We start from the raw sequence: 14707 nt of genomic DNA, 5'->3' as shown, positions 1-14707 counted from the left end.
CAGATCACGAGGTCAGGAGTTTGAGACCAGCTTGTCCAACATGGTGAAACCCCGTCTCTACTAAAGACAAACAAATAAAAAAACAACAAAAAAAACTTAGCCGGGCGCGGTGGCAGCCGCCTGTAATCTCAGCTACTCTGGAGGCTGAGGCAGGAGAATCACTTGAACCCGGGAGGTGGAGGTTGCAGTGACCCGAGATCGCACCACTGCACTCCAGCCTGGGCAACAGTGAGACTCCGTCTCAAAAAAAAACACTTGAGGAAAGGGGAAAACACACCAGACTGATTTAGAGGAAAACAATATTAAGATTTTAAAGATAAAGGGGCTAAGATATCAGGAGAAAAATAATAGTAAATTGGAAGTAAGATAAAGTTAATAGGTAAATATGTATATATGTTTATATAGAGCAAATAAATATATGAATATGATAAGATTGCTTTGGATAGCTAAGAGTCTGTGTTGTCATCCTTTTACCTGCAAAAGTAAAAAATTATTTCTTAATATGCAATTATTTACATATTAAATAGCAGAAAAAGAAATGTTGTGCCTTAAAAAAATTTTTTTAGGTATATAGTCTTCTTAGCAAGTTGAAATCCTGACAAAATATCTGAGGAGAGAGAAATTCTTCCTTGTGAATACTCACATAGATTTGTATTGCTATTAAGTTGCTTGCATAGGTTCTCATTTATCTTCAGCATGGGTAAATATTAACTTTATAAGTAGTTTGTGATTAATTACTTTTTTTCACTGTTTTTGTCTCAATAAAAAGCAGTATATTAAAGTAAATGTTAGTAGCCAGTTAATATGGGCACTCAAAGGAAGAGTGTAACAGATTGTAAAGATTAATATTAATATATGTTATATATTTAATATATATGAAATTTTATGTTAGTGTATATATATGTGTGTGTATATATATACCTGTGTGTATATATATACGTGTGTGTATATATATATATGCACACACACACACAAATACACATACACGTATTGTACCACGGACCTCCATTTCTTTATGTTGTGTGCGTGTACATAGTGGATACCACATACTCGCTCCGAGGAAGAAGGAGGAGGAGAAAGAGGAGAAGGAAGGAAATTTTCAAATGACAATTTCTATCAGGACTCATTTTCCTATTATAAGTTCAGAATACTTGGACGTCTTTATAAAATCAAGTTGAAATCTCCACTATTTTGATCTGTATTCTCTTAAACATTAAAGGTTACACCTAGGGAGATTCCATGTTGACTGGCAAACAAAGCATACCATTTTAAGAATAACTCTTCGTAAAATATGTGTCTAAGAATTAGAAGTGTCTTGTAACAGATACACAAAAGAGAGAATAATTAATATTAAAAGACAGATAATTTTAATGTTTCACAATTTATCTACAAAATTCTTTGTTTTCCTAAATATTAGCAAAAATGTTATATATTAAAATAAATCTTGAAAATCTCACCCCACATTTAGATAATAGTTCAAAACTCATATTGCTAATTTACCTCTCAATTCTACTATTCTTACAGCTTAAAATCATTTATGGCAAATCACAAATTTTACTTTGTCCTTCTGTCTTATTTGATTACAACACCTGATGTCTCTGAAACTAAATATCACAATTTATTTGATGCCGCTGTTCATCTGTTTTCTCAAAGCATTTGTTTGAATAGGATGGAACAACCAAATTGAAATTAATCTCAAGAAAAAACATTAAAAGCAAAAACCAGAGTAGAGCCAAAAATAACGTAAGCTGGTCCTCCTGCATTCAATCTTTCTTAAGTGTTCTGCCAATGCACTCTCAATGTGTATATTCAATTACTACCAAGGGGCTGTAAATTATGTGGCACATTTTGAGTGGTCTAATGTCCACTAGGGAAATGAGAGAGATGCTGCAATGATTTCCATTTGCTCACTGACTTTGAACTCAAACCACCAATGGATCTCACTTGACTGAATTTTCTGCTTGAAAGATTTGAATTTGTATGCCTTAAATAAAAAAAGCTTATCTACAAGTATATAAGATTTGTTCAAATGGCTTTTCAGTTTTCTGTTTGAGAGTTTCACTAAATTCCTAATTCTTTAGAAAGGACCAGTTAATGGCATCACACCTTTTGTATTTCTCTGTATGAAGCTTGCAAAGACTTCTACAGCCTTCCCTCTGCAGAAGAGTACATTCAGGGCTTTTGGGAATTGTATCCTGGAAAGCCTTGAAGTGAAGGGAGGTAAAGAAGAAGCTGCCAGTCAGGCCCAAGGGTTTTGTTCATCCCAAGGATAATGTAAAAGGCAACCATCAGCCTTGCTGATGAGGCTCCTTGATTCATGTCTTAGAAGGCTATTAGGACCCATCTGTTTGACTGCCTCTTCCATCCAGAGACCACAGGGAACAGTTCTGCAGCTACCAGTTGTACAAAACATTACTCTGATTCTGAATTTGACAATCCATGAGTCACAGACCCAACACATTTGGGACATAGAAGCTTTGAGTCTCAAGATTTAACACAGACTTTGAATTATATTTTATTTGCAAGTTCAATGCCTTCCTTGGGTTAATGTGAGAGCTTTTGTGGAAGATATTCTAAATTATTTGTTATATATGCCAGTAGTGTTTTCTAACAAAATGAAAATCACTATTTCCAAAAATAATTATGAAAGAGCTAAAATGGGGCTCAGTCAGTGATTCTAAAGTACAACACTATTATTTTACAACTGAGGGCATTCAGCAGAGTCTTGATTTGCTCAAAGTTGTACTATGCTATGTTAGGTTTCAAAGTCAGATGTACTCTGATGACTTAATAATAAGTCATTCCTGCCTTCCTATCTACGAACCTTCTTATCATCAGCTCTAAGAGTTGTCAAGAATGCCTCAATAGTTTAACATTCCTTTTTCTGGAACACTATTAAACTATTCCTACTTGAAATCAAGGTGTAATTTGAATGAATTTGAATTTATTTTCAAATTATTTATCAAAAACAAGCAGAATGATCAGGATTAAGGGCTCAACTAAATTTAATCAATCCAGATAAGAATTTTATAATTTTTTGTCGAAGATGCAGCGATGGCTAATTTTATTAATTAAATTAGGATAGGTTTTAATGTGTAAAGTAGTGATGGTTTACATTCAACACACAGTATTACAATCATTATTATTAATGACAAAATTCTCCTTTATACAGAGCACATGAATAAAGGAGGGTCATTCATCCCGCAATCAGTCTTCCTAGTCATTTGTAAATAGAACACAGTACCCCAAATTTCCTTTAGATACTCCAGTTCAGAAAGTAACAGGCTCCTGGTAAAATTATGCTACTATATTAATATATTTTTGTGTTTTAATTCATCTATGAAATAAAACAGGTCCTTTATTTTTCTGTTATTATAAGACAGAACAACTCCTACATTTTAGCCCATTGTCCAGATGATAATGATCCAACTCTCTTGACAGTAAGGTAAAAACAAAACTCTTACATACACAATTATTTTTTTGAAAATGTGAAATTCTCACTTAAGAAAAGGCAGTTAATAAATGTGTGCATGTATGTGTGCACATCTTTATTTATGTATCTAAACGTTCCTATTTTCAGTTACTATTAAAACAATACCTATATATAATACATGGGTTAAAAATGAGATATTATAACAGCCTACCTCTATAAAACTCACTTTAATAACAATATACCATGAATTGTTGTAATTGTTATAGAATTAAGAATATGAAAGACAAGTTATAAGTCAAACTGGTGTTCTCATGAATGATATATCAGATATTTTGTACCTATATATTAAATAGTCACTTCAAATTTTTTGAAGAAATATTTTGTTGTGTTTTCTATAAAATTAAACATTTAAAAAAATCTTTTAAGACCTAGAAATAGTGAATACCATTTTTTTATTTAAAAATTTTTATCAATACATAATAATTATATATATTTATGGGCTACATGTGATTTTTTATTATTGTATTTTATTTTTAAAAATAACATATAATTATACATATTTATGAGGTATATAGTGATGTGTACATACATATAGTGTATAGTGATCAGATTAGGGTAATTAGCATATCCAACATCTCAAACATTTATCATTTTGTTGGGAACATTCCTCGTTTTTGCTATTTAAAATTATATAATATATTATTGATAACTATAGTCATCTTATTGTGGTATAGAACCCTAGGACTTATTTCTGCTGTCTAGTTGTATTTTTATAGTCTTTAAAAATTTTCTATCATTCCCTTTCTCCTAAACTTCCCAGTCCATAATATCCTGTGTTCTACCTTTTACTTCCTTCTAAACCTGGATATTTCATCACACTACCTGACTTCAAAATGCACTACAAAGTTATGGTAACCAAAACAGTATGGTACTGGCATAAAAATAGACACATACAACAATGGAACAAAACAGAAAACCCAGAAATAAATCCATACATTTACAGCCAACTGATTTTCTACAATGGCACCAAAAAATACTCATCAGGGAAAGGACAGTCTCTTCAATAAATGGCTCTGGAAAACTAAATATCCACATGCAGACAGTGGGGTGAAACTAGACCTCATTTTTCACCATTTAGAAAAATCAAATGAAAATAGATTGAAGACAAACGTAAGATCCCAACTATTAAACTACCAGGTGAAAACTAAGGAAAAGCTCCCATGACATTGGTCTGGACAAGAATTTTTTGAATAAGACCTCAAAGGCACAGGCAATAAAAGCACAAATAGACGAATTCTATTACATCAAACTAAAAACTTCTGCACAGCTAAGGAAACAATAGAGTGAAGAAACAACCTACAGAACGGGAGAAAGTATTTGCAAACTATATATCTGACAAGGGCTAATTTCCAAAATATGAGCAACTCAAACAACTCAACAGAAAAAAAAAAAAAGAAAAAGAAAAGAAAAACAACAACAACAACAACAAAACCCTATTAAAAATAGGCAAAAGACCTGACTAGATATTTCCCAAAAGAAGACATACAATCGGAAAAAATATATATATATATAAAGCTCAACATCACTAATCATCAGGAAAATGCAAATCAAAACCACAATAAGGTATTTACCCCAACCCACTTAGAATGGCTATAATCAATAAGACAAAAATTAACAAATTTGGTAAGAATGTGGAGAAGGGGAAACTTACACACTGTTGGTAAGAATGTAACTGAGTACAGCCACTATGGAAAACAACATGGAGATTCCTCAAAAACTTAAAAAGAAAACTATCAAATGATTCAGCGATCTTATTACTGGGTATATATAGTCAAAGGAAAGGAAATCAATATGTCAAAGAGATTCTGCACTTCCATTTTTATTGCAGCACTATTCACAAAAGCCAAGATATAAAATCAACCTAAGTGACCAATTATGAATGAATGAAGAAAAAAAATGTAAATATACATAATGCAATACTATTCATCCATAAAGCAGAATAAAAACCTGTCATTTGTGGCAACAAGGATGAATCTGGAGGATATTATATCAAATGAAATCACACAGGTACAGAAAGACAAGCACCACATGACCTCGCTCATATGAGGAATCTAAAATAGTTGATCTCATAAAAGCAGAAAGTGGCATAATGGTTACCAGAGGCTAGGGAGGGGAAAGCATGGGGAGATAGGAAGAGATTGGTCAAAGGGTACAAAGTTACACTTAGGAACAATAATTTCTGGTGTTCTATCACACAGTTGAGTGACTATAGCTAGTAGTAATGTATTGTATATTTCAAGAAAGCATTTTAATGTTATCACTACAAAGAAACAATAAATGTTTAAAGTAATGGATATGCTAATTACTTTGATTTGATCCTTACACAATGTATACATGCACTGAAATATCACACTGTACCTCATAAATATGTACAATTATGTGAAAATTCTAAATAAAATAAAACTTTAAAAAACTGGATATTTCACATATTCACAAATTTGTTCATAATATCAAATTTAGTTCAATAAACATATATTTGGATTCTAAATATACTGGCTTTCTAAATATATTATTTTGGAGTTGGGTCTATTTCTTAGTTTATATGAGGTTTAGATTAGAAAGTATAATAAGCTGGGAAAAATACTTCATTTAAAATTAGCAATCTTAATTAATGGCTTCAAATTTTACAGAACCTACAAATATGTATGGTGAAATGAGTGTTCCAAACATGAACACTTTATAAAATGGTGGCACAGATCATTTGAAATGATCAAACATATTTAGCACTTTGACATAAAATATATCACAATAACATGCTCTGCAATATTAAACACTTCATTAAATGATTGAATTCTGGGTTTCTTCCAGTGTTCTAATTGGCACTGCTCCTGTTTTCTTCATTTATTTCAGCCACTTGATGGTTCTTGCCAAAATCTCTAAATTTAAGTGTCTGAGACTTAGAACCCATACAGATTTGAACAAATGTGTCACCACCTTTAATTTACAGTGTTAATTGGGTTATTAATTTCCTAAATCTACTTTTGTAGATAAAGATGTGCTAACATATAGCCATTTAAGAAAACCTAGAAGGGAAGGCTATGTCTGAGGCTTATTTCCAGCTTTCAAAAAAGAAAAAAAAAAAAGAAGAAGAAAAAGGAGAATGAATAGCAATGCTATTTTCCTCAAGGTTACTCATTTATGCAAACATTATAAATCCAGCTTAAAACAAATAAAGAAACATATATTTTCATCATCCTGTTGGAAGTGGAGTCTGATTATATTACCTGATCTTATAGAAAGGCAGGGAACTACTCTTTTAACGAGCTCAATAGAGAAAGGAAGAGAACGATGAGCTCAATAGAAAAAGGAAGAGAATGATGATCTGGAACATTTCCTTTACTCGGAAAACCTCTGACATCTTAAATCATAAAGATGTTCTTCCAAGACTCCCTGGGATCTATACCCTACCATTAGTGTCAACTGCATAGACGAATAGCACATTTTTTATTGTGATGTGGTGTGGTTTGCAAGATTTCCCCCTTCTAATACTCATCACCTATATGTACTTACACTGACACACACACACACACACACACACACACACACACACACACACACACACATACACACACGGCTGAGTCAAAGGACTATCTCTTGCTTCCTTAAAATTTGAGGTTCTACAACAGATTGCGTGCACTTTAGTGAGTTAGCTACTTACACGACTCTTAGTGAGGATTACCTTTACATGACACTGTGAGAAATGAGGGAGCACTGATTCTTTTTATTTTTTTGAACCGGAGTCTCGCTCTGTCGCCCAGGCTGGAGTGCAGTGGCGCTATCTCGGCTCACTGCAAGCTCCGCCTCCCGGGTTCACGCCATTCTCCTGCTTCAGCCTCCTGAGTAGCTGGGACTACAGGCGCCCGCCACCACGCCTGGCTAATTTTTTGTGTTTTTAGTAGAGAAGGGGTTTCACCGTGTTAGCCAGGATGGTCTCGATCTCCTGATCTCGTGATCCGCCTGCCTCTGCTTCCCAAGGAATCTGTCTTCTAAATAAAAGATAGTAATCTTTTTTTATTATAACTCAAATCCTCCACTCAATCAACCAATGACTGTCACATTCCTCTACAATCAAAAGTGTGTTATCTTCACCTCCAATTGACATCTATTAGTAAGTATACAGATCAAATGATATCAAAAGTTAATGTTTAATTCATATTTCACAAATGGATAAACATAGTACAGTAAAATATCAATGAAATAGAAAAAAATAGGAATGAAAGGAATATGGTGCCCTGGGAGCTAAAAACCTAATGTCCAAAACTAACTAGAGTCAGTGTCTTTTGAAATACCAGTGTTATAATGACCTGCAAGATCAAGAAGTTTTTACAGAAGAATGTTCAATGTTTATAGGAATTCATTCTCTCATCATGTATGCAAACTTCTGTTGAATGCATATGGAGGGTCAGGCATGAAACTAACATAAGTTCATTTACAGATATAATAAATAAAATGGTATGAAACAGGCCGGCAGTGGTGGCTCACACCTGTAACCCCTCAGCACTTTGGGAGGCCAAGACAGGTGGATCACCTGAGGTCAGGAGTTCTAGACCAGCATGGCCAACATAGTGAAACCCTGTCTCTATTAAAAACACAAAAATTAGCCAGGTGTGGTGGCGTGAGTCTGTAATCCCAGCTACTCGGGAGGCTGAGGCCAGAGACTCACTTGAACCCGCAAAATAGAATTTGCAAGGAGCCAAGATCATACCACTGCACTCCAGCCCGGGCAACAGAGCAAGACTCCATCTCAAAAAAAAAAAGAAATGGTATGAAACATTTTAATATTGCTTAAGAGTAGAGTCCAGCTGAAAGTTGAGTAGAATTCAAATTTAATATTTGGGGAAGAAGATTATTAAAATACATCAGGAAACAGACATGTGTGAAATATTTTAAGACGTTGCCGTCTGTAGTGGAAAGTTACATTACACTTTATGCACTTGTAAACAAAATGACTCTGGTGCCCTTGAAATACACATATAAATACACATTCCCAGTGGGTTCCATATGCTGCTCAGCACTAATTACATACATTAATTTATTTACACAAACTAAATAAGAATTCTCATTAGCATTAGATTAAATTTGTGAACCAATCTTTGTCTTTATTCCTTTTCTCAACTATGTAAGCCACTGCTATCCTTCAATGACATTCAATTCACTCACAAAAAAAAAAACTCTTTAAAAGAAGGTACTACTATATTACTTTCCATCTCAGAACTAAGAGTGCTCTCAAAAGTCAGTCAATCGGGGAATGATCATGATTAACTCTTAAGCCAAGTGGTAGTTTCCAAAAAGGAGACAGTTATACCACAGAATTAAAAACAAAAATAAAAATTTGAGCTTTCACTTAATGTAAATGAAATTTAAATTTAGACTGAATATTACCCTAGAATTATCAAATATGACTTTCAAATGAATCACATTTCTTAGGCAACTCCATAAGGACTGACTTTGCTGACAGTTAAAGTTGATGCCATCTATTACTTTTTAAACACACCTTTGGAAATCTTGGTCTGTAAGTGTTTTAAAATAACCTGTCAAACTTGGTTATTTTATTTCATTAAATATGCATCTTCTGAATAGTCGTTTTGAATTTAATGACTTAATAGGTATATGTATTAGATTCTCAAGTAATATAAAATAAGTTAAGCTATTAAAACTAATCACACAATGAAAATTTAAATTGTTTGAATGTTAATTAAAAACTAACAATTTATTTGTAGACAATTGCAAACACTTTAGGGTTCTTACACAAATAGATAACAATATAGTTTTTTTCCTCTGGTACATTTCACTATATATATTACCATCTGTCTTGTTACGAGGAGACACACTCACATAGGCATATATTGAAATATATATACATTCACAAATGTGCATGTGTATATTTCCACTATACACACACCTACATATATATTTATTAGATACAAAATATATGGGTTCTCATTTTGCCATGAAACTGTGTACCTTCAATGGGACCAAAACACTTGGAGCCTCAGTTTTTTAAGGTACATATGGGGTTCCCACATCCTGCCTACCTCACATGGCTTTTATGAGCATCTAATGAAGAACTATATCTGAAAGCACTCAAGAAATAAGGTTATAACTACAAACTAACTAAATAACACAAAGCTTATATGCTAGTCCTAATATTCTATGTTCAACCTATAGCACCTAATAATGAAAAAGGAGAAATTCATGAAGCACTCTTAAATACACATACAAAAATGTAGATTAAATTTAACGATCAAAACACCATGAAGCTAAAGGTTCTCTCCACCATACTGTGCTTTTTGTTTGAGAACTGCAATAGCAAAATAGCTAGTCACTTTATCAGTGATATTTTCAGTAGAGAAAGGGCTATTATAGAGACGAGGTTTAGGGTGGAAGTGGGGAAGGAGATTGGGCATGTGAGTCGGGAAGGTCTTTATCCACACACTTTCACCTGGACAGAGGGATATCACAAATAGGAATGTGTTGCACACTGGAAAGACAGGAAAGCAAAACTAAAATAAATAAAGGTTGAAAATTATATCATTAGATTTTATATACACCTTAAAATGAAAACAGATGGTACAGGGGAACAAGGTAACCTTGAATGACCTAAATTATATCATTCTAATAAATCTTACCATTGTTTTTAATAGCTGCTTCACATTAATATTTAACTATAAATCCACGTCAGATTATGGGACTGTATAATGATGGCACAAAATCTAAACTTGTTTTCTCCAACTGTCTACTTGCTGAGACAGTATTACTATATGAAAAATATGTTTTATGAGTCCATGTATTTACTATTTCTTGAATCTAACGATGGTAATATTAATAGCTTCAGTTTGTAGCTTTCAATGCTCTCTACAAGCTGACAAAATCCAAGTACATATCTCCAGCAAGGACTTCTCTCCTAAATTCCACACTCCAAGTAAATGCCTACTAAAAATTGCCAGATACCCTAACATGTCCAGATATGGCTTGTGATTCTCCACAGCCCTTAAGCCTGCATTACTGCATTCACCCTTGTATTAGTCTCCTTTCATTCTGCTGATAAAGACCTGAGATGGGGAAGAAAAAGAGGTTTAACTAGACTTACAGTTCCACATGGTTGGGGAGGCCTCAAAATCATGGCAGAAGGCAAAGGACACTTCTTACATGGCAGCGGCAAGAGAAAAAGGAGGAAGAAGCAAAAGCAGCAACCTCTGATAAACCCATCAGATCTCGTCAGACTTATTCACTATCAGGAGAATAGCACGGGAAAGACCGGCCCCCACGATTCAATTACCTCACACTGGGTCCCTCCCACAACACATGGCAATTCTGGAAGATAAAATTCAAGTTGAGATTTGGGTGGGGCACAGCCAAACCATATCAATCCTCAACTTAGATAACTGAAACTCTATATTCCCAGTTACTCAGGCTAAAAAGTTTGCAGTCATACTTAACCCCACCTCATCCACTAGTAAAAACTTTGGCTCTATCTCCAAAATGTATTTCTTGCTTTTCAACACCTGCACTGCTAACAACCTGGGCCAATACATCACCATCTTACATGTTAAAAAAGCAGATTTCCAACATATCTTACTAAAACTGCCCTGCTTTCCGACCACATATTCTCAACTTAGCAGCTAAACTAATGCTTTTAAGATGGAAATTACGGCCGGGCGCGGTGGCTCACGCCTGTAATCTGGGCACTTTCGGGGGCCAAGGCAGGCAGATCACGAGGTCAGGAGACGGAGACCATCCTGGCTAACACGGTGAAACCCCGTCTCTACTAAAAAATACAAAAAATTAGCCGGGCGAGGTGGCGGGCGCCTGTAGTCCCAGCTACTCGGGAGGCTGAGGCAGGAGAATGGTGTGAACCCGGGAGGCGGAGCTTGCAGTGAGCCGAGATTGTGCCACTGCACTCCAGCCTGGGCGACAGAGCAAGACTCTGTCTTAAAAATTAAAAAAAAAAAAAGATGGAAATTACGTGCCACTTCTCTGCTCAAAACTTCTAATGGTGTACTAGTTCATTCAGAGTAAAAGTCCATTCCTTAAAGCAAGTAGGCTTGACAAAACTTCCTCCTGTTACCTTTCTTCTCTTCTATTAGTACTCCTTTTGCTTCCTCTGCTCTACCCATAACCACCCTCCTGTGTCTTCACAAACATACCAGGATCACTCTTCCAATCCCAGAACCCAGGTATTTTTTTTTAAATGTACATCATTGGCAAGTTAATTTATTTGTTAAATAATCATGACACCCACTAGAAAAAACAGATGAGTTTAACCATTCTTGACCAACAATTAAGAATCCCTGATCTGTGATCAAATCAACTCTTAAATGGAAAGACGAATAGTACCAATTCAGGAAGTGGAAATTCTGGATTTTTGCCTTCTTTCCAAATACAGTTATTCAACATTATGACTTGTTATGTACAAAACTGAACAGTTCTATCCTCTTATTAAGTGACATCATCAAAACTCTTCTAAACCTTAAAAACAAATGTGCTACCAGCCATGTTATTTCTATCAGTGGAAGAGATCCAAGTTACTCCAAGGTTACCACGTTGAATCCGTATGTGTCTGCAGCAACTTCAATTCTTGCCTCCTCAGAAGAAATAATTCAACTGAGGGGCATAAAACAGAAAAAGAGACAGAGGCAACTTTCAGAGAAGAAATGGAAGTTTATTTAAAAGGCCTTAGAACAGGAAAGAAAAGAAAGAACCCCCCGAAGAGATGCAAGTGGGTGCCTGAAGGTAAAAGGGAGAAAAAAGGAGAAGCTTTACCCTTGATCTTGGGACTTTATAGGCTCACCTCTTTCCCATGATTCTTCCCTTAGGGTGGGCTTCCCGCATGCACAGTGCCCTCCTTGCCCTTGGGAATTGAGCACATGCAGTGTGTTTAGGGAGTTATACGCATGCCCATCTAAGGCTTTCTTCCTTTTTCCAGTGGAGTGTACCTGGAAGATCATACTTCGTCATTTCTGTCTCTTAATATGCATGCCCAGAGAGTTGCTTCCCCTTGAGGCCTGTCTTTAATTGACACTTTAATGTTAACAGGTGTGGACCTTCAGATACTGGCCTATCCCTGGCACTGGCTGTCAATGTATCACTTTTAGACGGCAATGTAATAACTGCCGAACCATCACTTGACATTTCTAGTGGGTGAAGGTGGGGGGAGAACCCTCCCCTTCCCCATTCAAGCCTATCTATCTACCTATGACACTATTACTATATTTTTAATTGAACTTATTTACATAAGTGTTCTATTTAGTAGATGTATTAGTCGGTTTTTGCACTGCTATAAAGAAATGTCTCAGATGTGGTAATTTATAAAGAAAAGAGGTTTAATTGACTCATAGTTCTACATGGCTGGGGAAGCCTCAGGAAACTTATAATCATGGCAGAAGGCAAAGCAGGCATGTCTTACATGGCAGCAGGCGAAAGAAGTGAAGTGCAAGCACAGGAAAAACTGCCACCTTTAAATCCATCAGATCTCATGAAACTCACTCACTATCATGAGAACAGCATGGGGAGAACTGCCTCCATAATCCAATCACTTCCCTCCCTCGACATATGGGGATTACAGGTCCCTGCCTGGACATATGGGGATTACAATTCAAGATGAGATTTGGTTGGGGACACAGAGCCAAACCATATCAACAGAGATACAACAGAGACTTGTAAAAAAAAAAAAAAAAAAAAAAAAGAAAAGAAAAGAAAAGAAAAAGTAGTGAAGATACTGAGAAACTCTAGAACAAATTAAATGAAGCTAATCTCTTATGTAAACTTTCAAAGCAGTTAGAAACACTTTAACCAGCTGAAATGAATCATACAAGCTCCAATCAAGAAGACTATACTTCTAGCCAATTATCTTAACTCCAAGATCTCTTTATACCAACAACACATGCATTTCACTCGTATAGTACCTACATAATAATCAAGGTCTGTTTTTTGTGACGTAAGAAATATAAATGAAAATGAAAACCTAAATATATCATATTAATTATACCAGGGTAGCAATTTGATCCCTTCTCACCACATACACTGGTGTTTTCCAGAAGTGAAGATATTGATAAAACTTTACCTCTGAAATAGTAATTTTCCTTCCAGGTATTAATAATCCATGTTAAGGAAGTATAAATATAGACTTTACATGCATATGTGTTCATCAAAGTGTTATTTATAATAGTAAAAACTTAAATAAACAATATATTCAGCAATTGGAGAATTATAAAATAAAGAATGATAGAGCAATAAATATTCAATTATATAGCCATTATAAAGGAATATTGGACAATGATCAAAATTCATGTAATTATGTTAAGATCAAAAGGCTACTATATACTCCAATTTTTCCTTCTTGCTTCTAGATGAATAGTATCTTGAGTCTCAGCCATATCTGATTTAGATGATTTTTAAACACTCTGAACTTTAAATTTTAGAGGTAATACTGGCATATCAGGGCTGTAAAGATTGAAGGAATGCCTTTGGCATGTGAGAACATAAATTTGGGGTGTGAGCGGTGAAAAAATGCTATGGACTGAAGGCTTGTGTCCCACACAAATTCATATTTTGAAATGCTAATTCCCAATGTAATATTAGGATTTGAGACCTTTAAAGGTAATTTCATCATGACTGTGATACCTTCACGACTGGAATTAGTGCTTTTATGAAAAGACAAGAGAGAGCTTGCTTTTTCTTTCTCTGTTCTCTGCCGTGTGAGTATACAGCAAGGAGATGGCCCTCACCAGAACCCAGCCACGCTGACTCCTTGATATCAGATGTCCCAGGCTCAAGAACTTTGAGAAATACATCTCTGTTGTATAATCCATCCAGTGTATGTTAATATTTTATAGCAGCCCAAAGTAAGACAACATGCACATATTTACTTTTAAAGGGCTAGAATGAATGAAATCCAATCTTGTTTTTTCCTAGGTAATAAAATTATGGGTAGCTTTAATTTTCTGTTTTCAAATCCTTTCCAATAGCTAGATTTTACTTTATAATTTAATACCTTGTATTTGGGTTATCTTTGCCAGATACATGGAGAAAATTAGTAGTTATTGCAATATATTTTGAAGAAAGGAAATTTCCACTAATAACAATACCCATGATAGGCCAGGCACGGTGGGTCATGCTTGTAATCCCAGCACTTTGGGAGGTGAGGTGGGCGGATCACCTGAGGTCAGGAGTTAGAGACCAGCCTGACCAACCTGGCAAAATCCTGTCTCTACT

The 14707-nt window shown here is 35.0% G+C and overlaps 1 protein-coding gene across 6 annotated transcripts in view; it reads right to left on the bottom strand.

Moving 5' to 3' along the window:
• LOC134738946 (uncharacterized) overlaps positions 1-14707 on the bottom strand; it is a 419251-nt gene that overhangs the window by 244496 nt on the left and 160048 nt on the right. The window contains exon 3 of one of the 6 annotated variants that reach the window (XM_063659649.1): positions 7351-7479. The exons of the other annotated variants lie outside the window; for them this stretch is intronic. Coding sequence (XP_063515719.1) covers positions 7403-7479 — 77 coding nt within the window. The 3' untranslated portion in view covers positions 7351-7402. Of the gene's footprint in view, positions 1-7350; positions 7480-14707 lie in introns of those variants that run through there. 6 annotated transcript variants of the gene reach the window in all.

This window comes from Pongo pygmaeus, chromosome 22 (assembly GCF_028885625.2).
Source record: "Pongo pygmaeus isolate AG05252 chromosome 22, NHGRI_mPonPyg2-v2.0_pri, whole genome shotgun sequence".
Classification (NCBI taxonomy): domain Eukaryota; kingdom Metazoa; phylum Chordata; class Mammalia; order Primates; family Hominidae; genus Pongo; species Pongo pygmaeus.
Note: the sequence above shows the minus strand (reverse complement) of the source record. Positions and strands in the feature narration are given on the sequence as shown.